This window comes from Corapipo altera, unplaced genomic scaffold, assembly GCF_003945725.1.
Source record: "Corapipo altera isolate COAL_440 unplaced genomic scaffold, ASM394572v1 59, whole genome shotgun sequence".
Lineage (NCBI taxonomy): Eukaryota > Metazoa > Chordata > Aves > Passeriformes > Pipridae > Corapipo > Corapipo altera.
Window position 1 is genome coordinate 5,851,291 of NW_020884917.1, and position 27,598 is coordinate 5,878,888.

Consider the following 27,598-nt stretch of genomic DNA (forward strand, 5'->3'; position numbering starts at 1 on the left):
CCCTATGGTTATAACCAGGGTATTATGCATGGAAAGCATACAGTATTCCTGAGATAAGAACTCTGATAACCTGATCAATCATTTTCTGTACATCATGTACACTATTTAAGTGAGTGGAAAGCTAAGTATTATTTTCTTGAGGTTAAGTGTATGTCAAGAAGAAGAAGAAGAAAAGTGTTTCTCACTATAAATACACAATAGATTTTCCAATTATCTATTTAACATTGTCTCCATTAAAAACCTTCAGCAAAAGATCGGAAGAAGTCAGGGAAAATAATTATCAGAAATAACACTTGTGAAGAAAAGGAATAGAAAAAAGATCTACTAGGCCTTGGTGATTTGCCTCCTGAGAGTCAAAGGAAAGATACAACACAGTTGTAAAGAAAATGGATTTTTCTTTATCTATATGCCACTATTTAAATATTTATTTCTTATATATTAATAATTTGAAGAAAGATGGTTGATATTTTCAAAAACTTTAAATGTTGGTCTAAATATTTTCCTACTAAAATCAATAATGAAACTCCTAACGACTTCACTGGCAGCAAGGATAAGCAGCTGCTTCTGAAAGTATTATTTTCAGAGAGTTTATTTTTTGGTACATGGAGGGAGAGGGTTATTTTGAAAATGAATCTCGTGTATAGTTTTTTCATCATGAAATTATGGAAAATATAACAAGTTAAAAAAGAATAGCACTTTTGTTTCCAAAAGAACTGCAAATCTTTAACAGTGAGAAGATATGGCATAAACAAACTTATTTACTATGTCTTTACAACACAGCGAGTGAGGCACCCCAAGACAAACACAAAGAAGCTTCATATTCAAGTGACAACCCCTATATCCAATATGTACATAAATATATTACATTTTCTTCCGGATTGTATTTCATGAAAATGTCACTATTTATGCAGTAATCTGTTCCTTCACTGTTTTTGCAAAATTATTCTCTAAGGTGCTTGAAACAAATGTTGCATTGACATTTCTGATGAAAGCCTCTTAAATAATAATGGAAAAACATTCATCAGGCGTGAAATTTGAGATCAAAATATGAATGGTTTGTGTTCTATTAATTTTGTTCTATTGTCCCCTGAAACTTATTTTGTCTTTAAATTAAAATACAAGTGGACCAATTATATCCAAGTTATGTGTCCTAGTTTTGGCCAGGACAAGGTTAATTTTTTACAGTAGCTGTGAGGGGAGTGTGGCCAGACTCTGTTATTTGGCACCATCTCACATCATGACCAGGGTCAGAAGGGACTCTGGCTGCTGAGAAGAAGGCTGTGGCTTCGGTTCCCCATGAGAGAGTAAGCCATCTGCCGTTGTTCATTGGCGCCTGGGGTTGAATTGCTCTCCATTTCATATACTTTTGTTATTAATATTGTTGCTCTTACTGTTCATTTTCTTATCTCATTGCTGTTTCCAGTAAATTGTTCTTATCTCAAACTGTGAGAGGGGAGTGCCTCGCAGGGGTTTTTTTTTAGTGCAAGTACTAAATTGGGGAATACTACTCCTAAACTGTGACAGTATGACTGTGTATCACTGTAATACAGTTTATATAGAACAATGTCACTAAGATTTGGATATGAGAGACTTTTGCAACATGTCAGTTTAAGTAAACCATTTGGGATGATGCTTCTTTAAAAGGAAACACACACCACAGAAAGCTGATGGGAAACTTACTACTACATCATCTTCTGGTGACCCATGACCAATATCTGGAAGCAGCTATGGTATGAGCAAAAGCAGAGGTATATTACTGAGATTCATGCAATTGTAACAGCCCAAGGAAAATAATACCAAAATACCTGGGTAATATCACAGATACAGAAAGACAATAGGAGTACAAAATTATTCTGTGTATGAGTTCATACTGTCAGCCTGGGTAATTCTTTTTCTCTAGTGCCCCACTGCCCTGATCACCAATACTGTGCATGTGGTTGATCCCATCCAGGTTCTTCTCTGCAGTGAGGAAATTAGTGCCCTTTGTGACAGTTTGTCCCAAGGTCTGCTGTCAACATAATACCGTGGGCAGATCCCATCAAATGTGGTTCTTCCATATTGAGACAGTCCTCCAGTGCTACCCTAGAAGGCTTTGTGCCTTTGCATGCTTCTTTGTGTCTCCTTCCTAGATAGGAAAAATCTCAGCATAATGCAAGGCACCCACCTGACCAACAGAACAACTATCTTCACATCATTTCAGGTACTTAAAATTGGAAACTCAGAAGAAAGCAATGCCTCAAGACAGCCTGCAGCAATCACCTTGGGAACCAGGATTCTCTTGCTGGTGCAACCTATAACAAGAATATAGATAGAAACATCTTGATAATTCAGTAATGAAAAGGACTCCATTATGCCAGTTGATCATAATGAACATGAAAAAGAGTTCTAATAAAGTCACATTGTAAGACAGATAATTTATAAAAATTATCTTAACCTAGACTGAAGTTTTAGAAGTTAGAATACTGGATTTTCAATTTCAAATTCCAGAAATGTTAATAAAACTATTAAATCCTACAGTCAAGATTTGGGATCCTACCTAAATATCTATTTTCTTTGAAGAACTGGTCTCACTTAGAGACAACACTTCTCAATACATAGGAAGGAAGTACAATTGCTAAAAACTGACAGAACTTAATACAAACATGGAGATTAAATTTAAGTGTGTTCTTGAGACTCTTGGACCAAACAACATCTTAAGACTTCTCTAACCATTATGTGTTAATTTAAAATTAGATCAAATCTAAGTGCTTTCTTTGATGAAAATGCTAATTTCTCAAATTACATTTATGTTTGACAATGGAATGTGACTCTTACTAAAAACAAACATTAATGCTGCCTTAAAAAGATGAAACTAATGAATAACCAGCTAGGAGGAACATATAAATGTGAAGTGGAATCTCTTAAAGGAATAATGAGGACTCTATAACAAGACAGCAAAACATAAAATATCCTTGAGGAAGACATGAAAGCATTTATTTTAAGTATATATATATATATATATGGACTTTGATCTTTATGTTTTGTTTCAAAGAGAAAAAAATCAGTGGCAGTAACTTAAATTTGTAAATTTGTAAATTAAAACCTAGGAATCATAACAAAATAGAGGGAGCACAAAAAAAAAAAGCCAACCTTAGAAGAATTAAAGACAAGAAGTGTTTTAATTCTTTTAGGAAGGGGAAGGAATCCTATAAGTGGAATCACAGCTGTAAATGGTAGAGTTATTCACAATAATGAAATAAATATAAAAGACATGAATATGTTTCATTAGTTTAAAGTAATATAGCCATGTCCCACCAAGTACAAATTAAGAGAGATGGTAACAGTTTTGAGGTATAGCAAGTAGGATGTAAAACATGTGAAGCAATCAGGGGCATCTTTCTATCTGACTTAACAAATAACTAAGAATTGATTTAATGTTAGGATACATGTACTCACATGGGGAACAGAAATCTTTTAATACAGAACTTTCAAAAGTTGCTGACAGATAATGCCATGGTGGATATAATGGAGTGGCTCAAAGCTGAGGTAAGGCAAACTTAAATTTGCCATAGGGATAAGAAAAACCCATTATGTACCAAGTCCTGCATTATTAGACCTAAGGAGTGCTTATCAAACCTGGTAGGACAGCCACAGCAGAGCAGCTTAAAACAGGAAAAAAAAAAAAGATCTTTAAGTGGCAGGCAGGTGGCTTTTTGGTTTCATTGTCTTAAGAGATTTTGGAGGCAAGCAGGACCAGCAGGTCCAAATGAGACAAATTCATCAATAGCAGGTTCACTAACACATGGCAGAAGGGCTGTGCCTTCTATCATCCCTAATTCTATTCCAGTAGATGCTAAGGTAAGACAAGGAAGTGGAGCTCAGTACATGCTCTCCCCAAACAGCATCTCTTATCACCACCATTGAAGACCAAGCACTAAATTATATGGACCACTGTTCTGACTGCTTCTTTTGTGTTCTATATTTTTCTACCAGTGATTAAAACTGCCCTTGAAATGACTTACCAGAAATACAGGGAGTTCTGTGTGATTGGAAATGTTATGTCAAGGTATGTGTTTTTTTTAAAAAAGGTACAAAGAAGAACTAATTTAGGTAAATCTCATGGACCATTCTAGGAAGGAGTTCAGATTAAATCACAGAGCTATTCCTGTCTGGCTTCATAATCTACAAATCTATGGAATTTTCTTGTAGTATAATAATTTTTCCATTTCAGACTTGCTCCTTCTCTACAAATCCCTTTATACATTTAACTATAAAGTTTTTAAGACAGTCCCTTACTTCATGTATAGCCCTTGTTTACCTTTAATAAATAGATAATTGTACTGGCTTTATGTTGTTTACTGTTCTTCAAATTTTTTCATCTTCTTTGTGTGTTCTACTCAGCACAAGAAGGTATATTTCAGTAAAGCCTGCCTGAGAGTGAAGACAAAGAAAGGGAGCAGAAGAAACCCAGACAGGGAGGGAGGGTCAGAGGAAGACAGAAAAGACTAAGTGAAACATTATTCCTGAAGGATTTGAAAATAATTCACTGTATTTTGAAAAAGCCTTTAAATCTCAGAAAATAAAGATCAACCATTTTAAAGGTTGATAAACCATTCAAAATAACCTTTCTGATATTTCTCATTTTTATAAAAATAGCTGATCATTTAAATTTAATTTAAATACCCTGCAGTGGTGGGACATAGTGGTAATGCATACTTCTATTTCTTACCTTGTCTTTTTGGTGATATTGCAAATTAAACAGCAGTCATCTTTAGTGCCAATTGAAGAAGGCATTTACTATGATGCCCACTTGGTACTCTAGGATTTACGTTTATCACTGAAAATTTTTTATAGTCGTTGTTCCTATACTTATTTCAGTAAGAAATATTGTAAACAAATTTTAGAGAGGGATTAAGAAGAAAAAAGTAAACAACTGCAAAACTATATAATGCTAGCAAGTGAAATAGGATTGTTTTTAAAGGATTGTTCCTGAACATATTCAAGATTATAATTATGTAAGCTATAGTACAAATTGAAAGTATCTTCAGAGAAATAATTCTTTGATCACAAGGGGGAAAAAAAAGAAAAGACTTTGCAAATTTATTTCTACAAACAATCAGAAAGAGGAAAATCTTTGAACTTCTATTGTATTGTCAGCATTAGCTATGTTCTATCCAGTATAGTGTTTTTAAATGCTATTAACTTAGAGACAACCCTGCTTTTTTTTTTTTACTGAAGAAGTAGTGGTGAGAGTGGCGAGAGATAATTCACCTGAACATTTTGTTGGATGAATCAGTCCTACTTGAAAGCCACTGAGAGCTCTTGGAGACTGAAATACAGTAATATACCAATTGGTGTGGATACTGCTACTTCTTATGTTTCACAGTGGTCAGGGAGAAAGTGTGTTAAAGCAAGAGATAAAAATTCTAAATATTTGAAATCTCAATGTTGGTCAAGATCCAGGTTTCAATACTAATTCTGTTTTCTATGGCAAAAAAATAAACCAGAAATTCCTGACAGACTTGAATTTCTAAAATTCAAATTAAATAGAGTTATCAGCATCCTGTTAGAAATGTCCTGCAGAATTCCCATCAGCTGGAAGCTCTGCATTAAAATAGGCAGTAAGAACATTAAAGCCATCATGATATGTTTAAAATATTTATATAAAGACTTGTGAAGAGTGTTATTTTTGGTGAACCAAGTTAAAACTAAATGATAAAGTAGAGCCAGCCCATCATGCAAGATGGATCGGAGCCAAAATGCTCTACCTAAAAATCTCGCCGGGAATCCCAAACCTATACCTCTAGTAGAACTGACTTAATCCAAACCTCAGTTCTGTGTGCTGACAGACACAGAGAGACTAGGTTTTAAGGCTAGGACAGAACATTTACTTCCCTTAGGCAGTGCTGTATTTTCCACTTATGCTGAACTACGCTTTAGCTGGGATGTTCTCAGGCCCAAATCTGTAGGATGCTGAGTATTTAGTGGGAGGTGCTGAAAGACTTTAAAACCTAGTGATGTCATTTCTTCTTGATGGCTTTCAGCACTTCTGGAGGATGGGTGTGGGAGGGGTGGCAGAATCAGATGTCGACATATTAAATTTTCATGACACAATAAAAACCCATAATCATGGCAGATTGAATTCGTACCTTAAGTGTAAACAAGAAAAGAATTAGTTTTGCACCATTCTGCCAGAAATAAGCAGCACCCGTAAGTAAATCACATTGTTTATACCACTTATTCTGTGTGCAGTGAAAACAAGCACAGCTGTTCCTTGACTGCTCTGTTTGTAAAAAATGAACAAATGTGCACTGTTAGCTGTTAGAATAGCAAAGTTTACAAGATCTGCCATCCTTTTCCTTACACTGTTTTTCTTGGTACTTAAAAGGTCTGTTATTAATGTTCATTCCGGTTTAAAAAATGCTACAAAATACCTCTGTTGATGTCAAAACAAAAAAAAAAAAAAAAAGGAAAAGGGAGAAAAAGGGAAAAGAAAAAAAGTAATGAACCCTGAAACCCAAAAGCCCTATTGAGGTTCTATTTTACCCTGAAAGTAGGAAAAAAATGTATCTGGCAAAATTTCCTTTCACGAGATATACACAGTTTCAAGTACCAGATAATATACATTGTGCATTACATATTACAGGACAAATCTTGGCTCCATTGTCAGCAAGGATATATTTTTTTCATTGATTTAAATAGGACTAAAATTCAAGAAGGCTCAAAAGGAACTGGAAGGAGTAAGCATTCTGGGTAAACCACACAGCTGTCAGCAAACACCTCTTACAGTCTCTTATTTAAGTTTATTAAGTGTCATCTTGAAATCAGTTAATTCTTGCCAGCAAGGTTCTTCTGAAGACCACACGTCTGACACATGGGAATCTACTTCTCATTTCCAGCCTAAATGCACTGAAAATAGCTGATACCTATTTGATCTCATATCTTTTACTTTAATAGCTGTCTTTCCTCTTCAGCTCTTTTTTATTTCTAGACTAGAGAAGCTAAGTCCTTTTTATCAGTCTTCTCCAACAGAATACACCCTAAACTTCTGTGATACTTTTAGTGGTCCTTTGGCCCCTTCCAGTTTCAATTTATCTTTTTTGTAACAAATGTGACTTGAAATTTACCATTATACCCAGGTGTGGTCTCAACAATATTTTGTACAGTGGCAGCCAAACATCTCGTTCTCTGTAGATATCCCTTGGCTTACAAGGCCAAGATGACATTTACATGCTTCTTCACCATGGTACTTTGATAGTTCATAAAGATATTTTCTAATGTCATTTGCAAATTAAACATATTCAGGATAGCAATTTCCATACGTTCTTGCACTGAAACTGGTAACTTTGATAGCTGTCTCTCACCCCAGTGTAAACCTTTCAGTGTGATTTTAAAGGACAATTCTAGCTCTTCTCAGTCAAAATTCTGGCAATTAGTTTCTAAAGGTATGGCAATGATATACATGATTTTAATATCCAAGGTGATAATGCTCTGCAATTAATTGTTTGTCCTTACAGTCTTGCACTGTGGTATTATAAGATTTCTATTTTATTGCCAAAGGTGAACTGCATATTTTTAAATTCTTGGGTTTGATCCCAAGGGCACATTAACACCGTAGCTCCACCTGAGATTTTAAATAGCTCCAGTGGCAAAACCCAAGTGATAAAAAGTTCTGCCTATTGCTTTTTAGCTTTGGTCAAACTTTTAATATATATTACAAAAATGTAATTTAGGTGCAAGCAAGGCATTCAAGTCCTGTTTTATGCTTTTAAAAAACAAAATCCAGCAGCTTCTAGAGTTGTAGAAGATATTTAGGCTTTCTGAAATCCTCCTCCTGACACTGCAGTGTGTGTACCATTTCAAAATTGACAAATGAAGTAAAAAGTATGAAGAGAACAGAAGCTGCTACAGATCTCAGCAGAGGATCTAATGGAAAAGGGAGCTGTGCTTGAGCAAGTGATGCTCGGATGGGTGACAATAAATGGGCCCGGTCCGGGAGCACTGCCAGTCCAAGCACAGCAGTGACAGCAGGCATGGAACGCTGCCAGTGCTCTTGGCTTCAGCTACACCCAGACCCTCGCTAACCAAGGGCCAGCTCATCAGTCACCGCAGGCCGTGACCGTCTCACCACAGCTGGGCATACCATGAAGCTGGAAGACCTGATAGAATCAGTGGAATTCAGCTTTAAAAAAGCATCTCACAGCTAAGGAGAGCAGAAAGAGAATATGGCTGTGCTGCCCGTGGAGCCCAGCCTTGTTTCTGCCCTCGGTTCAGGTTGTAAGGCATCGCCACCATACCTCAGCTGGGCTGAAGAAGGAAAAAAGGAGGGGATGGGGAAAAAAAGAAAAAAAAAAAAAAAAAAAAAAAAAAAAAAAAAAAAAAGAGGAAAACATCCCCACCCCCGAAACTACATTTCCCAGAGTGCCTCCTCCCCGTCGGTTCCCTGCCCCTCACATGACAGCGGCCCGGCTGCGCCATGGCGGAAGCCGAGGAGAAGGTAGAGCCTGTCGGTGCCCTGTGGCTGCAGCGGCACGGAGCGGGGCGGCCGGAGCGTGGGGCCGGGGCGGCTCATGGGAGTGGAGGGACAGCGCGTGTGAGAGGGAGCAGAGGCCGAGGCCGTAAGCCCGTCCTGAGAGTACAGGGCCGGCGGCGGGGCGATCCTTCTGGCTATCCTCGCTGCGCCGGGGCGCAGGAGAGAAGATGGAGGCGGCGGAACCTGGCCGGGAGGGAAGGTTTAGAAGTGTAGCTGGCGCCGCTGTGGAGCCAAGGTCAAAGAACTGGAGGGTTTGCCTACCAGGGGACATGGGTGACATGACCAAGTTAATTTCAACTGGGGATTTTTCTCCTGCGACAAAACTTGAGGAGTTTGGTGCTGGCGATCTGTGGTTTCCTAAAGGAGGTGTTCTCCTAAGGCTCCCTGTGCCTAGACCGCTCCTTCTCAAGGAAAAAAAAAAAAAAGTAAAGCAAGAAGTGCAGTTGCCGGCCTTTTCACAAATGTTCTCAGTGTTTCTTTGCTGAGCCAGAACTTGGACAGACAGCTAACCTGTGGGATGTTTGTCTTGTCTCGAATACCTAAAGGAGGGAGAGTTTTAGAATTACTCCAAGGGAATTGGCCTAAATTAGAGATTAACAGGTCGTTTCCACCTTCCCTGCTGTCCAGGTTTTGTTGGGAGGGGTTGGATTCCTTACAGGAGGCTTCTTTCCCCGGATTGGTACGTTTTTAAGTGTGGCAGCCTTTGAAAGAGTTCTCAGGATAAAACCAACTTTTGACAAGTCTTCTTTAATAATATAAGAGATTAAACTAGCTTGTGTTTTGCTCTCTTTGGACTATGGTAGGAAACTTACCTTATTTGTTTATTTCCTCTGGGGAGCGTGCACATCTCTTTTGGAAGGGATGTATGCGTTGTGCATGTGTGTTTCTTTAAAAATCGAGTTCTGTGGCTTTCCCCTTCCGTCAGCTTTAAGTTATTCAGGCGTCAAATGCCTAAATATATATATAGATGGCATTTGATGTTTGTAAAGGCAGGGAAGGGAAAACCCTATATCCACCATATTGGAAAGCCCACTTAAGAATTTATTGAGAAGTTATGTTGGACCTGTTTAAATGAAATATAATAATGGTAGGAGATTACTTCACATTTCTGTGGTTTCCTCATCTGTGTTCCCTTTCCCCATTCTTAGGCTACTTGAAAAACAGCATTTGCCAGCTGGCTGAAGTGCAGCTGGCTGATTTTCCCCTGGAGTCTGAGACCTACCAATGACAGTTATTCCTACATGATTTAGGATTCTAGTCGTCTACAAATCCCTGTTAAAGGATTTTCTTTTTTCACAGTTATAAGGCTGCTAAAAAGTAGAAGTGGGGGATAATCTTCTCAGTTCATGTATTTGGAGGGAAGAGAAAGGAACCTAACAAAACTCCAGGGTAATCATAACTACAGTTTACCGTTCCAATTTGCCTAAGTGGGAGAACGTAGGGAAAAAGCTTTTCATTGTAAGTTGCTAGCAAAGTGGGTTAGTAGATAAGTATCAATTCTAAACACCTTCAGCTAAGTTCTTGTCAGGGAACAAATAAGGTTTATGCATTTCTTTCCTAAGCCAAGGCTCCCTCTGAATTTTTACATGTTATTTTCTGCAGTTAAACACAAAGGCCATGCATCATTTACCTTTATTTGTGTGCATTTTATGAAATTTAGTATCTGGGGTTGTAGTGCCTTGTGAATACAGTAGGGATACCAGAGTAGATGTCCTAAATAAAAATAGATTGATATTTGCTTAGTTTACACGGTTTGATTATTGGAATCAACTTCTGGGGTGCCCTGATTTGGTAGGCCAGTGTTTTCCAGGGATACCTTTGCACGTAACTGCTTACAGCTCAGTTAAGTGACTCAGGTGGGTGTAAGTATCAGCTGCTGTCTCAGCAGGTGGGCTGTTAACTCCTCACTGCACGTGTGTTGGTCTGTCTGCATAGTGTTAGATTGTGAGCTCATCCTGAAAATTTGTAACTGGCTTTACATGCATTTCTGTTCTCCTGAATAGCCAAAGCAATTGGAACCATAAGGGGTGGATGTAGGTGGTGTAGCTGCACTAGAAAGTCTCATGTACCAGCAAAAATGCTGTATCATAGAATCATAGAATCAGCCGGGTTGGAAAAGATCTCTCAGATCATCAAGTCTAACCATTGATCCAGCACTGCCGTGGTTGCTAGACCATAGCACTAAGTGCCATATCCAGTCCCATCTTAAAAACCTCCAGGGACCGAGAACCCACACTTCACTGGGCAGCCCATTCCAATGCCTGTTTACCCTCTCTGTAAAGAATTTCTTCCTAATATCCAACCTATACCTCCCCTGGCACAGCTTAAGACCATGCCCTCTTATCTCACTGATAGCTACCTGGGAGAAGATTCCGACGCCCACCTGGCTACAACCTCCTTTCAGGTGGTTGTAAAGAGTGATGAGTGTCCCCTGAGCATCCTCTTTTCCAGGCTAAACAACCCCAGCTCCCTCAGCCTCTCCTCATAGGACTTGTGTTCAAGTCCCTTCACCAGCCTCGTTGCTCTTCTCTGCACCTTCTCCAGCACCTTGACATCCTTCCTGAACTGAGGGGCCCAGAACTCTAATTGCTTAATTTGTTTGGGAGAGCTGGTTTAAGTTACTTTTTTAAAAAAAATTATATTATTACAAACTATATGAATTATATCAATGTATCAAAACAGTAGTGCTAATAGTTTCAATTTGTTAAGGAGTTGAGGAGGCAACTCCTGGTATTCAAGAGAGGAAGTCAGTTTTTTTATTAGGAATGTGGTGATAGTTTGCATTAGACTTTGTGTGTTACTCTAGCCTATCCAATAGGCTGGCAACATTACACCACAATGCTTAGTTCTGTCTTGATTTGGTTATTGTTAAGTAGAATTTAAGACACACAAAGATTCTATGTAACAAACTTCTGATTTCCTGAAAGGTGACTACAGGTTGTGATTAGAGACTGGGAGACTGACAGACAAATAATTGTATGTGCAAAGTCAAACCTAAACTTGAAAGGATGCCAGGATTTTACTCCATCTTCCCTTGAGGCCCATGTTCTTCATACTTGCAATTTCCCAACTCATGTCTCAAGTATAGACTACACAGATAACCTTTCGATGGGATATGTGTTTTAGAGGTGGGCCTGGCTGTAGCGAGTAAAATGGAGGAAACAGATGTCAGTAGTCATGGTAACACCGTGCACTAAGCTTCCAGTGGCAAGTAGAGGTGCTGCTTTTCTTCTGTCCCATCTTCTGTGATGTATTATGGGCACCAAGATGAGCCCTCACTAATGCAAAGGAGACATTTGCTTTTTGCCTAGAGTTCACAAGCAGGGCATTTAATAAACATGGAAAATAAATAAATAAATGTGACAAACAAAAAATTATACTGGTTGTCAGTGCATTCAGTTTTTTTCCCTTTCCATTTTTCTCTAAACTGTTGGTAATAGTGTCTTTTTTTTTTTTTGTCTTCTCTGGTGAAATTCTGTACCTGTTAATCTTACTGTCCAAAGACCACATCGTAAGATTTGAAATGCTGCCTTCTCTCTAGCTTGTTCTTTGTTTATATCATATTTTATTGTTGAAATGCTTACATTCACTGCCAGTGTATTAGTTGTAATCGTTTATTGCTATTGATAAAGATAAATACGTTAAGTAAATCTTCATTTTGCTGACCTCTTTGAGGAGGCATTGCATCAGCAGATTTTCTCAGTGAACAGATGAGAGATGAGCTGGAGTTAACTCACAAAATTTTTTTTGTAGGGTAGTAAGAATCATTGTCTTGCCAGAGAGAGATGTTTTAAAGGTACAGTTGTTTCAAAGGCAGGAGAAAGCCATATGTCTTGCACTGACATGGGGTGAAAAGGAGAAAGTCATTAAATGCTGGATTTCTGTGGAAAATAGTTTGAAATTATTTAAGTTTAAAATAAGCCTATTAAAAGCTGCGTAGTTGAATAGCAAAGCTAGTTTATGGATAACTGGAGAATGCTATTCTGACTTGAAGGTCAAGACCTGGGCAGTTTCTTTGCAAAACTTACTACCACTTCTGGAAGGGGGGAAGCTCTCACAGAGACAGATTCTCAGATGATCCAATCACTCTTTTAGGGTAACTGACAGCAGTGTCACAGTCAACTGCTGCCCCTGAGAATCAGTGTGGCATGTGAATGCAAGTGCAAGAACAAACCGGGTAGGAATGGACAGGATGGAAACTAAACTTTGAGGTGCTTTTGCTTTGTCTTTTGTGTCTTAATAAAGCATTAAAAGTACTTTTAAGAAGGGAAATACTGCTCAGTTGTGTGTGTACTTATCTAATTACCCCTTTGTCCTTTTTGTCCTTTTCAGGAAACCAGGTCTAATGAGGAATCAACAGATGAATCTGAGGTAATCCTGCTTAAAATGCTTCACACTTGAGTCTGTGTCAGTGCTAGCTTTTTGTCGGTATGGAGGGAAAAATACTACCTCATTATTTGCTTTTAGAAGTTTGACCAGTATTATGTAGCAAGGAATATTAGTCTGGGCTTAAATTAGTAAAACAAAGCCGTGATTTGCTATTAGAAGCTTCTTTATCTTTAAAATAACCCCCACAATTGCCCCATGATAGTAACATGAGTTATGTTGGGGACAAATTCAAGTGTGTGCACTTCTGTTTTGATGAAATGAAAATTTGTCAGTATAATTATATATGCAGTAATACTACATTGAGGTAGTTACTGTGTTAATACCTTCACAGTCTAGACTTAATCATGTCCTGTAGACTCTGTTCTTGAGATGATATGCTGTCAAAAATTGTTTCATGATCTGGCGAAGTCTGCCTACCCTGCTGTAGGTGATGGAAATGGGGGGCTGAGGGAGAAGAGAGGAGGGGAGCTGCAGAGGGTTCAAGAATTTGTCCCTGAGCAGTAATGTACTAACTCCAAACCTGCCATCATTGAAGGAACCATAAAATATCTAGAAAGAGGTAATTGACATCAGGTGGTCTAGGATGGCTACAAGAAGGAAGAAATAAGGGTGACTGAGCAGCTTCAGTTGTGGCCACCAGCAAAGACAGATGACACAGAGAAGTAGCTATTACCTTGACAGAGTATTTTCACCCATTATGCCTTGAAGTCAAAGTGACTCATAGACTTACAAAACTTCAATGACCTTGCTGTTTGGAAGATTTTCTATTCTTTACTTAGGGACAAATCTTTATGCTTGACATCTGGGTTTAAGCACTAAGCAGGCAGAAGTCTTAATTTCCATGCCAGTGAATACTGCAGAGACTGTAGTGGTGGATCTGAAAAAATCTTTTTGTGGAGGATGGTGACTTTTTTTTCTTGTGAGATAATTTTTTTCTCTCTGCCATTCATTCACAGTGTCAGTGGCACTGTAGGGCATTACTAGTGAGAAGCAGGGATTTCTTTGGCCCTTTATGATTGCCTGCACCAGACTTTTTTGCCCAGTGTGAAATGCTTTCATTCTGGATAGTGCTTTGTGATGTGAAGTGCACATAGACAATCACTGGGCAACAACTCAGTATTTAGCAGAATAGTAACATTTTCAAGGCTTGACATTCACAGGATAGTGAACACAGATACCTGCTTGTTTCTTTCTTTAAAGCCAATTGCAAGTGAAAACTTGGTTTAGTGGCATTTTTAATGGCCTTTCAACATTGCAATTGGTAGTAAATAAGTATTTAGAGCAGAATTAATCATAAATGTTTGAGGGGTTTTATTAGTTTTTAGCTTAAGGAAAAATAGGCATCATAAAACTTTCACAAAATTGAAAGTCCTAAAATTTCAACTAGACCTTTGTTAAAGTCCATGTCTATTTTTAACATTAATTTCACGTGAAAGAAATTTATATATTGAGAATGTAGATGTTGGATCTAAAGAACAATTGTCATTCTAATGTCTGTGAAAATGCTTTTCATTAATTGTCTTTGAGTATTAAGTCCAGTCTGTAGTGTCTTGAGCATCAGTAGGTAGTTGATGAAATGAAACTCGTTAGACTGTTTGTAATAATCATTCAGATATAACCAAAAATAGTGGTAAAAGCACAAAGTATAAATGTTCTTGGTGCTTGCTTATATTATATGACATATGGGCAGAGGTAAGGTCAAATTGATGGCTTTACTCTTAGCTCTTGTGATCATAAAATTCTAATTACTTTTTTGGCGTGGCCCATAGTTTGAATAATCAGGGATGGATTTTATTGTGGTGGTACTGGAATCCTGAAGCCTTTTGTGTAGTTTTACCAATTAGAAAATACTGTATTTATGACATGGACTTCGTGGGCATCTTACCATAGTAATAAGATTTTTACATACACAATTGCTCTTGCATTTAATTTAAATTCTTCCTATAAAATTGAATATTGTTCCTACTGATTTCAAAGGGTACATGACACATATCCAACTTACATTATAGAAGTATGTTCTATTATGGAGGAATGCAATATTAAAATTCCTGATTTTGAGTAAATGATGTCCCTGTCTGAACTGGATGTGTAAACAAAATACGGATTTTTTTTTTCCTGATGTTTTTGCGCTGCTGTGCCATTATCTTACTAAAGAATCATAGATTGATTCTGTTTCATGCAGCAACTCTTACTATCATTCCTTTAGTAGCTTCTAGTAAATAAGATACTAATTCTATTTTTCTACCTGCTTGATTTGTTTTGAATGACAGGCTCTTTAACAAATGCCAGGATGATTATTTGCACAGCCTTGGTGGTAGAGCTTAATAGTAAGCCTCAAATGTGAGAGTCTGCAAAAATTGACTGTCTTGAATGTATGTCATCTAAAAGCTTGTCATTGTGAGTTTGGTTCCAGCTCTTGCTCCCCAGGAAATTGAGTATCTAAGGCTGTGTAAGTATTTAATACTTTTCAGCTGTTTAAGTCAGAATGTGTAAAATGCAAAGGTATTAATTAGCAGAGATGGTGCATTTGTTCAGATGTTAATAGTGTAGAATAGTTGTGTAGAATAGTTGTAGCTACTTGTAAGACTTGTAGAAGTGTAGCACTTGTAGAATTGCAATAGGTCTTTCCTGGTAACTACAGTACAATAGACACTTTTCTTTCATATTCTTATATTTGATATGGGTTATTATGAGCTTTTTCCCTTCTTATAGACAGACCGCTATATACTATTCCATGATATGGTGAGGAAACCATATATCTAACAGTCTTTTAATTCTTAGGAGAAAACCTACTTGTTTTGCTAAGTAATTCTACTGGACTTCTTTTTTCTTTTTGTATCTTCTGGCTTTAGGCATTTGGTTTTGGTGGTTTTGGAGGGTTTTTGTTTGTTTTTGTTGAGTTTTTTTAATTGTGCTTCAGAAGTATATTTGCTTTATTTCTCCCAACCTTGTCTAATCATCAGATACGCTAGATTTGGGGCTGAATCTGAACAGGTTTGTTTGGCTGAAAAGTCCTTGTACAATGTAGTTTCATGAGCTTATGTAATTTTATTCTACAGCACCTTAAGCTACATGTTTGGACTATCACATTTGATGAGATCTTAAAAATAGACAGCAAAGAAATCTGACTTTTGGCTATTTGTAAACTGTAGAGCAAAAGAAAAATCTTCATAAATTATGTACAACCTGAATCTATTTTCAAATTATTCTTCTTCCTTGCAATATGTCTGTTTCTGTAAAATTTTACTTTTTTCAATTGAGCTGCTTTTTGTCAGACAGATACTTGTATTTTGCCAGCTAATTAGCAAAAGATGATGCTAATAATTGTATAAGTAAGTAGTTAAGCTTTCTTTGGTATCAATGCAATGAGGTGCTAATATGGGATGTGCAGTGGTATTTTTCTTGCATTTAAGTTGATGTTGCTGCTCAGCTTGTAATTTTGTCTTTGAAAGTTTTGCTTGTAATCAGAGAACCCTATTATATTACAGAATAGACTGTTGTGGAGTGATTTAGTGATTTAAACAAATTTTATTTTAATTTAAAAGAAGGAATAATTAGAGTACAGTAGTGCACACTACAGCATGTATTGTGAAGTGCACCCATGAATCACTTGCATTATCTGAAGAGAGGAACTGGTTTTGTATCTCTTAATTCAAAAGAGAGCTTATTAAAGAGCCAAATTGAGTCAACATTCACTGTGTTACTCTATGAAATCTTGTGAGATCAGGTGAATGTTATTTTTGTTTTCACTGTATATGTAGTGTAAAAATCATTCCCATTGAGACTTAAATTGTAGCCATAAAGGCATATGTTGCACCCTCGAAAACTGCTAGTCTGCTTAACTTAGTAACAGTTATTTCAGGTTTTTTGCATGTGGCAGAAAAATGTTTGGAACTATTCCTTGTGGTTCCAGGACCTACAGCTTCTGTCTCTACCTCAGACCTCATGTACATGTTAATTATGCTCTGCTTCTTTCTTGCCAGTCTGCCCCTCACCCTCCACTAAGGTGAGAAGAGAGGGTTTCAAGCTCCCCCTTCATTTGGGAATGTGAGGTACTGATAAAATTAAAATAGTCATGTATCAAAACCTTTCTACTTGAGGAGGGAATCAAAGCTAAGTTACCATCCTGGAATTGGCTCAAAAATTTTCTGCTCCTTTCTGATTTACCACTGGGGCTATGAGCAGATTGCCCTGGTGCAGCATGTAACTTTTTTACGGGAAGCACCATTTCAAGAATGGTGAATTCCAAATGTCCCTGGAATAATAAAATGAGTGCTATATCCCAAGAAATGATCCTTGATTATGTAAGGAGTTTTACCGATTTTTTTTTTTTTTAAAATTTTTTGGTTTGTAATTGTTTGCCTGTTGAACTAAACCACCAAAAAAAGCCATGTGGGTGCAGATGGTAATATTCTGCAAAGAGTTATTAAAATAGTATTTTAAAAAAAATTGCATTAATATTTGCATTCCTGCTTTTTTGCTAGATAACATGAATGTATTAGTCATCAGTATTGCATACATTTCTGTTCTAGCACTTCCATTTTTATAAGGCCTCTTAACTTTTTTTTTTTCTTCTTTGATCATTGTTACCCTGTGAAAGGGGCACGTTTGTTCATTTAGTTTATTCTTCAGTTATTTAGGCGCTATATTAAAAATTTCTACAAGAGTTTGTAGAGAGAAAAGTGTTGTAGAAATTTTTGGTTAATCCAGTGCTCAAACAATTTATGATGGTTTAGAAATATCCATGTTTGATACACTTTTACCACTGGAATTGGTTGTGGTTTTGTTCTTTAAGGTTTAGAAAACTGATCAGAGCAGAAACACAATTAAGAAACATGTAAACCTTAAAAAGAGACAACTAAAAAGCCTTGATATTTTCTTTTGTTTTTTATTGCACTCCAGATTTTAGTCTTGTAGTTTGGGTCTGGATTAGGTCAAAGCAATTAAATCATTTCAAGTAAATAAAGCATCTGGTAAAAAAACTCCTTGTCATACTTTATTTCCATCAAAATGTTCTCTTAACATACAGTGTGAAGCATTGGGCTGGAATAGGTAAGCTCTTCTGTGGATAGTAGCTTTTGAGGGGGCATCACTACTGATTGAAAAATAGATTTGGCTACTGTACCTCAGTCCAAGTTGCCTTTTTTTGTCACCTGTCTGATGTTTTCCAAAGTTCTGCTTTTCATCACGCTTTTGTTTCTTATTATTGAATAGTTCTACACTAGGTTATTTTAAAAATGTATAATGAGAGAAAAATTCTCAAAAAACGTATTCTGTTTAACATTCCTGAGCAATCTAGAGAAAGATTGCTTCTCTCTGCATGGCTTTAAATGAAATTGTCCTTTTAAATGGGGAGAATGGAAGGAAAAGTTACATAAATTCCAAATAGAAAGTTCTTCTCCCTATTGATGAGAAAATGTATCATGCAAATAATTTATCAATTTGAGTCAGCAGGATGAGCATAGTAAATTATTTATTGAAGTTTAAATGGAATATTTTCATACATTAATTTGAAAAACAAGTTTGCAGTGACTAGTAACTAACATTATAATATACATCGTTAGAGGATTGACTTACAGGAAAAAAACGGATTATTGCTATATTCTTTTAAGATGTTCTGGTTTGGAGTGAAAATTAGATACTTCATTTAATGAGGTATTAATATTAACCAGAAGTGCCTGTTCTATCTGTGTGTTGTTGAATACATAAAAAGTAAAAATGCTGCTGTGCCTGCTACATAAATTAAATGCAATTGCAAAGCTACTGTTAGCAGATTATGGAGATGTGGCTTTTCCAAAACACTAAATGTATTCATCTGGGTGGAATAACAGCCTAGGCTGGAAAAAAGAAAGTAGCAGGGAGATTCAGCTCTTCCCCTGTGGTGGGTAGGTGAACTTTAAAAAGTGCTATTCCTAAAACTGCACTGTCGTGTTTTCATATGCAGTAGATTACAGGGTGGCAACTGGGCTGCTTGAGTAGTGTCCACAGGGGAAACAAATGTTTGCCCAAGTTCCTTACTCAGCAAAAGGAAAGTACAAGTAGAAATGCATAGCTTCACTGAGATTTGAACTGTGCTTGGATTTTTCTGTGCTGGAACTGGAATTGGATTTGGACATGGAAGATCAAACAGCCTATCCTGTGCTACCTCTGTTTAGTGCACTTGGTGTACTTGGTGTGGATGGACTGATTCTGTGCTTTTGAACACTGAAGTGGGTTTTGAAGTTTTTGGGTGTTCTTTGTCACGCGCAAAACTACCAGTAAAACAAATTAATGGAAATTGAAATGAAACCAAATTGTACTATATGGACTTTTTACTACTTCTTTTTTTTTGTTGTTTTGTTGTTTGTTTTTTTTTAACATGCCATTTATGACTGCTCATGTGCAGTATGTCATCTGTGTGTTAGTTATGCTTCACAACTTGGCTGGTGCCCAGCTCCTTCAAACCTGTAAGACTGAATCTTCGATTGGTGTTGTGCAAATATAGTGTAATGTTCTGTAGATCACAACAGTTTTGTGAGGAAATAAAATGCTCTCTGCTTTGGCTTTCATCTGTGTGTTATTTTTGTACTGTAAATACAGCTCATTTTGATACATATTCACAGGCAGCCATATCATCTTAATTCCTTGCTCCTGGTGTATATCTGCATTTTCCCACGGTATTAAATAAATCCCTGTGGAAAATGCATGGGGAGAACAGAAAACTGCTGTGTGAAATTTTACCATCCTAATCCATATTTACCAATTTTGCAGCTAAGTGTACTGGGAAAGCATTGCTGATCTGCCTTATGAACAACTGTAAAGGAACTAGATGGGAGGTTACTCACTGCACATTTTTCACTGAGGTAACATTACTGTATTTTCACCATAGAATTAGGGGAAAATATTTTTAGCAGTGTAAGTCACAAATATGCTGTCATGGTTTGGAAATTTCAGTCTTCATGCCTTTTGTTGTCTTGTGTAGCAGTAGTTGCAGAATGGAAATTAATTCTTGTGCAAGTTGGAAACTTGAATGGGATTCTAGCTTTTATTCACTATTGCTCTAACTGCTTTTGAACCACTGACTTTGAGGTGAAATGGTCTTTGCTATTCTGATTCTTAAACAAATTTATTTTTTTCTGCTTTGTTAAAATTCTCCTGTAGGAACAGACTTTTTGATATGAAAATAATGGAGGAAAAGAGGTTTATGTTCTCTCAGTGAGGCTCTGAAGCAACTGACAAAGTCCTCAATATTTAAATTCTGCACATTAAATAAAACAACAGCTTGCAATAAAATTGTGTTCCAATTTTGGTGGTGTTTAGCAGACTGGGCTTTTGAAGGTTAAAGGGCTTAGTCTGAGTTTTTCTTGGCATTCCTTGGTGTTAGAGATTTGATTGCATTGAGAGAAATTGAGTCAGGATCCTAATCCTGAAAATAGTATAGGTACTCGCTTTATCACTGAGACAGGAACACAAGTCCAGAAACCATATCCTAGGGATGGAGAAACAGTAACAATGAAGTTGAGCTTTGTAATAGTTATGCATCTTACTACAGTAATTCTCTTTGTTTGCTCTGTGGCACTTGATTCTTCAGCATAAGTGTATATATCTTCCAAAATTGTGGGAGATGGAGTGCTTTCTTCTGCTTTCTTCTAAATTTGTTTTTTTTCTTTTGAAAGAGGGCAGGGTAAGACCTAGAAATGGCCAGCAAGGAAGGTGAGGTGTTTGCATCACTTGAGAATATGGCATTCTTTTTAAAAAACACATAGGGGCAGATCTGCTTGGAGAGCTTTAGTACATGACTTTGAGGTGCTATCTTCTAAAGGACCCAATGAGCTTTTAAATCATACTTTATGTGTTTCTTGATTTTACAAAGTAACAATACGCTACTGGTTTTGCAACAATGCAAACATAAATTTTGGCAAATCTTTGTTGTGAATTTCCAGCTGTTTTATCAGAAATAGTGATTATTTAAATTATTTTTCAAAACAGGGATTTGACATGATCAAGGGTGGAAGTCGAAGGGATCTCCAAACTGTGTTGTGCCACTGTGGTGTTACTTCCTTAAATTCATCAACAGACATTAAGAATTTGTTACAGCTTGCCTTTTAATATTTTCTAAAACTAAGAATATTAAAGTATCCTCCTGCATGTGTTATGTCATGTGTTGCATGTGATATTTTCACTTGCAGTAGATTTTTTTTTGCTGGATTTTTTTATTCAGTTTAGCAAATCAGGTTTATTTATAAATCAGTTGTTCAGTATCTCTTGACCTTTAATGAATTGAGGTAGTTGGGTCCTAACAGAGGTTTGAGAGCCGAACTGGAAAGGATAAAGTCTGAAAATAGTCATAATTTATCAGGCCAAACGAGGCATTATGACCCGTGTGGTACAATTCCCAGGTGTAGTAATGTGATGAAGATTTAAATAAAAAATTTTATCTGTATCTTTTGTTGGGTAGTAGTACTTGTCTCCTTGTGGCAATTTTGTGACAGTTATCCTTAAATTTGTAAGGTACCTGTTGGCCCCCCTTGTTCAACCTGGGGCTTGCATAGCCTTTGTGGTGCAGTCCTGCCCTCTCAGGCAATGCTGGTGATAGGAAGGGTTTGCTGGAGGGTTGGATGGTGGTGTAAAACCCCACTGAGGATGTACCTTTCATTGCAATCTGGTTAGAAGTCACCCATTCCACTTCTCAGCAGGACACCAGCCACTCAGGTAAGTACTCCTTTGCTCCTGTCGGCTAGGAGATTTATAGTAGAAAGATCCTTTCCAGCCTACAGTCCCACAGGCCCTCAAAATTAAAACTGAGACAACCAATCAACCCCCTGATTAAGACATAATTTCTGTAAAAGAATTAACAGTTGGATATGGTTATGCTTTGGATCTAGTCAAGATGTCAAGACCGGAAAATGTAATAAAATGTCTTGACAACTGAGTTCTTGAGTATTTTGCTGCACTTTGTGCTTTGTATATGTTTAGAAGTATGTAATTATCCTTGGAGACTTCGTTCTGGGGCTTGAGGTCTTTTTATATTGTTTTCTTTTTCTTTTTATATTTGTCACTGAATTTCTGTAAGAAGTGAAGCTGCCTCCAGCAGAGCACTAAGGATGCGTTTATTCATTTTTGCATAACTGAGGATGTTCTATGAGCCTTCATTTTAACTCAAAAATAATTTGAGTTGGTTTCTTTGGTCCTACTGGAAGTTTTTATGTAGTCTGTTAACTAATCATTCTGGAACTCTAACTAATCAGTTTAATTTTTTCTTCTGTGTGATAGTGATGACAGTTTAAATAAATAAAAATGCTGCTTTCGTATTAGGTTCTGCATGGGTTTCCAAAGGTCTAACCTGTGTAAAAATTACTCTCACAAATTGCCAAGTAGTCTCTTCTCACTTTTTAGCAGTAATGTTGGGTTTGCACTTTTACAGCAGAATGTTTTTTTTTTGGCGTTTGTTGTTCTTTTTTTTTAAAGTGAGATTTTATAATGTGTTCTAAACACTGAGTATTCAGATACACAGAGGCACTTTGAATGGCCTGTAAGCTAGGAGATGTCATGGTTTAGGAATGGTATTCCAGAATTTGGTGTTCCCACTGTGACTCTCCAAGACATGTGCTACTTGCTCACTACCCCACTGCTCCCTCCACCATGCTTGCTCAGAAGAGACTTCTTGGAAGAGGTTTTCCTGCCCCCGCCACCCTGGCAATGGCATGAGGTGGTATAGAATAACCTCCAGGTCCTAGCCATGCCTCCTCCTGGCTACTGCAAAAATTAGCCCTGGCCTGGCCTGGCCTGAACCAGGACAGGAAGAAATGAGCTAATTTAACTTTTTTCTTATAATCTCTGAAGTCAAGGAGAACTTGAAAGAAAGCATGAAGAAAAAAAACAGAAAATTAACTGTAGGGGGTTTTGTTGTTTTATGTGGGTTTTTTTCCCACCAAGTCATGACCTTTTAGGAAGGCCTGTGACACTGGGGCCTTGTTGCAGTAGGGTGTGTGTGTATCTTCTTTGAAATTGCTTTGAGTGATGGACCTCAGGTATCTTTGTATTGAAGTTTAAATGCTTTGCAGGTTCAAAACTTGCAGGCATAAACAAGGCTGGAATGGCCACCTATAGTAATTGGAATTCTACCTGGGAGTGGACAGAAGATGTGCAACAAAGGGGAAGGACACTTGCCTTATAATGTATGCACCATTTAATTCCATAAAGGCTTTGAAAAACTTTGAGGGCAAATCGTATGGGAAGCGTGACACTTTGCTGTCAGTGCCCGTAACATAATTAGAGTATCCGCAGTCAGTAGACCATGTAGTTCATGTGACAGACTGTCCTGTGGGCAGATCCTCTGCTGCAGGAGCAAATGTGGGCTAATGGAATAACTCTGGGAACTGCCCACAGGTTCCTTCTGGAAATTTTCCAGGACCGATTTCAGATATTTTCTTCTATTCATGATTCCACTGCAGTAGTTCCTGTGGGCAAAGCTAGGAAAGACAGGGCAGAATATCTGAAGAATGTTGTGAATCTGTGTTTAGAAAGGCAGATGAGCATCCCTTGCAGTGGCACTGGCCTCCTGGGAGGTTGATGCATATTTGCAGCTCTCCTCAGTTTTGTAAATCTGCTCCAGAAAAGAGTCGGTAGTGTGTAGGTGCTGAGTGTAGACAAAGGACTCTTAGTAGGAAGGTGTTTGTTTGTATTAGTGTTGAAGGTTAGTTAGGGTATTTCGTTCCATTGGAAATGTGCTTTCAATGGGAAGTGTTTATGGATACCTGTTCTTTACAGGTACTTTACAACATATTTTTAGCTATTTGACTGCTAGCTTTAGCATTAAAATGCAAGTAGAAAATTAAATGGAATATGAGTTTTAGTTTAGCATTCACATGGTTGAAAAATGATCATTATTTATTTTCCAACATCACAAAGGTAGCTTCCTTCTGTCAGCTCTGTGGGTCTCCTTCCCTTTCAGAATTTAAGGCTGCCGTGTGTGGAGTACACATTTTGTACAGTATATATTTCTTTTTCATTTAATACATTTGTCAAGAATCTCAAACTTCAGTGTTATTTCAAGTATTTTTAGGCAGAAAATATGGGATAAGTGTTAAGTGGTGGTACAAAAAGCAGTGCTATAAAATTTATTTTCAAATGTTTAGAATCCTCTAGGATGGTTTAAAAGACTTTAAATAAGTGTCATACACTTAGTAAAAATCTATGTTAGTTCAGCAATTGATTTTTTTTTTTTACTGTTTTTTCCCTTAAAAAAGGAAAGCTGTGAGTTCTCTTGTATGGGGTAAATGTCACTCTGTTTATATCTTAGCTTTGCTGCAAGTCAGGACTTGTACTATTCCTCTAGGTTGTCATAGAAACACAGCTAACTGACAACTCAGCTCAGGCTGATGATGGTTTTATTTGTGGGTTTTAAGGATTATTAAAATTTAAAAAAAAATTATTGATTTGCTTTTATTAACAGTGGGTTTTGTTTACTTTAGAAGTTCATACTGCATAAAAGCTTTTCCTGATAGAAAAATACCTTTAAAATTATTAAATTTTAATCTGATACTCTAAATAAGAGATCATCAAATGCATTTAATATATATCTGAAGCAGTAGAGAAATCTTGAATTTTGCAAATCACCTTTTTCATTTCATTTTGTTTACAGTAAAGTGCCCCAACCCCATTTCAATTCACCTTATAGCTTGACTTTTACTTTCTGTCAAGAAAGCATGAAATGGGTACATCATCATGCCTAATATTTGGAAGTTTTCATTTTATTTACTTATTTTGAAGGCCAGCAGAATGCTTCAGTGCACTGACTTCTGAAAATATATATTTTTTGTATGTGCATGTGCAAGAAAAATTACTTAGTTTTCACTCATAAATAAGACAGGCAAAACTTATTTGCAGTAACTTTTTCTAACGGTCCACAGATGAATGATTTTATGCAAACTACTCAAGAGACTAGAATTAACTTTTCATGTTGGTTGCACATTGAATGTCCAGACCCCACCAACATGTGGGATCTTATAAAAACTAGATGACTGGAGTTCAATTTTTACTTTTATGAATTTATTCAATGATTACTCATGCATTTCAAGTGTAATCTTTGTAAGGAATGTATAAAATGAAGTAATGTATTAATTGTGTAAAATGGACACATACTTCCTTACGCCCTCCTTCCATCGCATGTGTGCTTTTTTCTTTGACTTTACCACCTCCCTCTACGTTGTAGCCATTTATTTAGGATCTGTAGGCACAAGGAATTTGACTGATTTATATACAGCCCTGTAATTTGACATTGTCATTCTGTCTAGTAACAACTTTGTTCAGTGCTAGATTTACTGAATAAAATTGTTTCTTGGTGGACATTTTGACACCTCACTTCAGACTCCTACGTCATGCGCTGCTGACATCCCTTTATTAATCTCATTTGTATTCTGTCATAAAACTCTCAAACAACATTTTAAAACAGACTCTCTTTGCAGTGTATTTATATAAGCATGGGGCTAAATACTGAGTGTTTCCATAGGAATGTGTGGCTTTTTTGTGTTTTTCATGAGGTTGTGTACATATTACCATATATGATGGTATCACACATGGTAAATGACCATAATATTTAACTTGGGAAAGACTGACTTTAGTACTCCAAAGGCAGTTTAAACAAAATATATTTTATTAACCAGTTAACATGTCCTTCTTCCAGATTTATTTTTCACATCATTAGCTATAAATGTTGCACAAATACAGTTCTTCTGCTATAAGCTGACCTTGTGCATTTTTACAGATTGGAAGACAGTGGTTGGTGGGAAATAGAGGCACTCCTCTAGTTAGAGCCCTGCGTTGTTGTATTCTGGTTGCTTAGAAATGAGAGACACGTTTTATGTGGAAAACATACTCAATGTTGATCTGTTCATTAGAGCAAATAGTGTAGGAGAATATTATTGCAGGTATACTGTTTCCCAGTGAGGACCAAGGGTCTCGCTCATATATATGAGTTTGTGTATATATGCACATATATATGTATATATGCACATACAGTATTTAACTGAGACTTACTGAAGCCTATGGAATCTCTCTTTGGCACTGTACTTCAGAAGACCATCTGAGATGCCTGTGACCAGAGAGCTATTTTGCACCTTGGATTTTCTTTTCCTAAGAGATAAACGTGGGGTGTTCTTTGATGAATAAATTTGCTGCTTGTTTTGGGGTTTTTTAGCTTAGTTTCTTTTCACTGTGTGCCCATTGAACCATCATCTTTCTTTGCATCTAAATAGTGATTGGGGGATAATACCTAACATGCTTGAAAAAAAAAAAGAGAGGAAAGCCTCAGTATTTACCAGAAAAAGATCCTAACATGCACACGATAAAGGTAATTCATAGGAACATGCTGTGTCCAGATCCTTTTCCCAGACAACATGTTTATTCTATTTATTTTTTAACATAAACCCATCGGTGGGTTGTATACAATTAACTTATTCCTAGTGGATTCTTTTTTATTTTTGTTCACAGCATTTTGCCTCTATCCTTCCTACAGAGGTGCAGCATCTTGTAAAGGTCGTGAAGTTTCTTGTAACCTGCATGCTTCAGCTTTCAGTTCATTGTGGCTACAGTGGCACACTTTATTTTATCATCCTTCATTTTCATATCCATCCTTTTTGTATTCTAAATTTCAAATGACTAACTTTATGTAATAAAGTACACATGTACATTTTTACCTGCTTTTTAGATATCAACTAAGTGCCTCTTACAGCTGAATTGATATGCTGCTATACAGTCTTTGTTTGCACCCAGAACTTTGGAGTAAAAAGAGAAACCAATAACAAAAAACCACAACCCGAACCCCCTCAGATGATAAAAATGTGAAAGTTTGGCATTTGATTGTAATGGCTGTTATGAAGACATAGTGATCCATCTTCGCCTGTTACTGTGTGGTAGTTTTGGGGTATCTTTTAATTTGTTTATATCTAAAATAAACATCTAAATGTTTTTGTTGTTTTTTCTCTCTTGCTCCATTTTCCTTGCACTCTTAAAAATTTAGGAAGATGAGAGTGAAGAAGAACCTAAGCTGAAGTATGAACGGCTTTCTAATGGAGTGACTGAAATTCTCCAGAAGGATGCAGCCAGCTGCATGACAGTGCATGAAAAGGTATTATGTGACTTTGTGGCTGAGATAAAACTTCTGCTTGGTTTTATATATTTAACTGTGCTTATAATATGTCAGTATATTTCTGTGTACAAGTGATGCCAAATCTAGACTTGCAGTGCAGGACAACACTAACATAAACAAAATTCACCATAACCCTGTATTGAACAATCCACATTTTCTCAGTGATAAAATGAGTAGTTCACATGGTTCAGTTAACAGTAGATCTCTCTAGAATTGGAATACAGTCCTAAATTTCCTTTCCTCTGGAAGGAAATTGCTATATAATGTGCTTATTTGTACAGCCTGAATCACTGAAGACAGACTTCATCATGCCAGGAACTTAGCATATATTCATCTGTGGAAGACACATGAGTTTATGTTAACACAGTGTAGAAGGAAGTAATTACAATATTTTCTGTTTGGTTGCTTTTGGGGAGTTTTTTTTGAGAGGTGTCATACTAACACTTCCCTGTTCCCCTTCCCTGATTCAGTATGTTAAAAACAAGGAGAGGAAAGGCACATGCTAAGGTTTGTGACTTACAAGAGAATAATAGGGAGAAAGTGTTGGACAATGCAAAGTGAAGAAATTT

At 36.9% G+C, this 27,598-nt stretch overlaps 2 protein-coding genes across 5 annotated transcripts in view; one reads left to right on the forward strand and one right to left on the reverse strand.

The window, feature by feature from the left end:
• The window catches only part of POU6F2 (POU class 6 homeobox 2), a 353,312-nt gene extending 345,089 nt beyond the window's left edge, over positions 1–8,223 (reverse strand). Inside the window, exons 1-3 of one of the 2 annotated variants that reach the window (XM_027655870.1) lie at positions 8,123–8,223; positions 2,260–2,291; positions 1,681–1,725 (exon numbers count right to left, since the gene is read on the reverse strand). The gene's annotated coding sequence lies outside the window, so the exon portion shown is untranslated. Of the gene's footprint in view, positions 1–1,680; positions 1,726–2,164; positions 2,292–8,122 lie in introns of both variants that reach the window. The other variant, XM_027655869.1, reaches the window with a different exon arrangement.
• Positions 8,224–8,394: 171 nt separating this feature from the next.
• Positions 8,395–27,598, forward strand: part of VPS41 (VPS41, HOPS complex subunit) — a 109,651-nt gene continuing 90,447 nt past the window's right edge. Inside the window, exons 1-4 of one of the 3 annotated variants that reach the window (XM_027655849.1) lie at positions 8,441–8,476; positions 12,845–12,883; positions 26,372–26,416; positions 26,901–27,008. In XM_027655849.1, the coding sequence (XP_027511650.1) occupies positions 8,456–8,476; positions 12,845–12,883; positions 26,372–26,416; positions 26,901–27,008 (213 nt within the window). In that variant the 5' untranslated portion in view covers positions 8,441–8,455. Of the gene's footprint in view, positions 8,477–12,844; positions 12,884–26,371; positions 26,417–26,900; positions 27,009–27,598 lie in introns of all 3 variants that reach the window. The other 2 variants (XM_027655850.1, XM_027655851.1) reach the window with 2 other exon arrangements.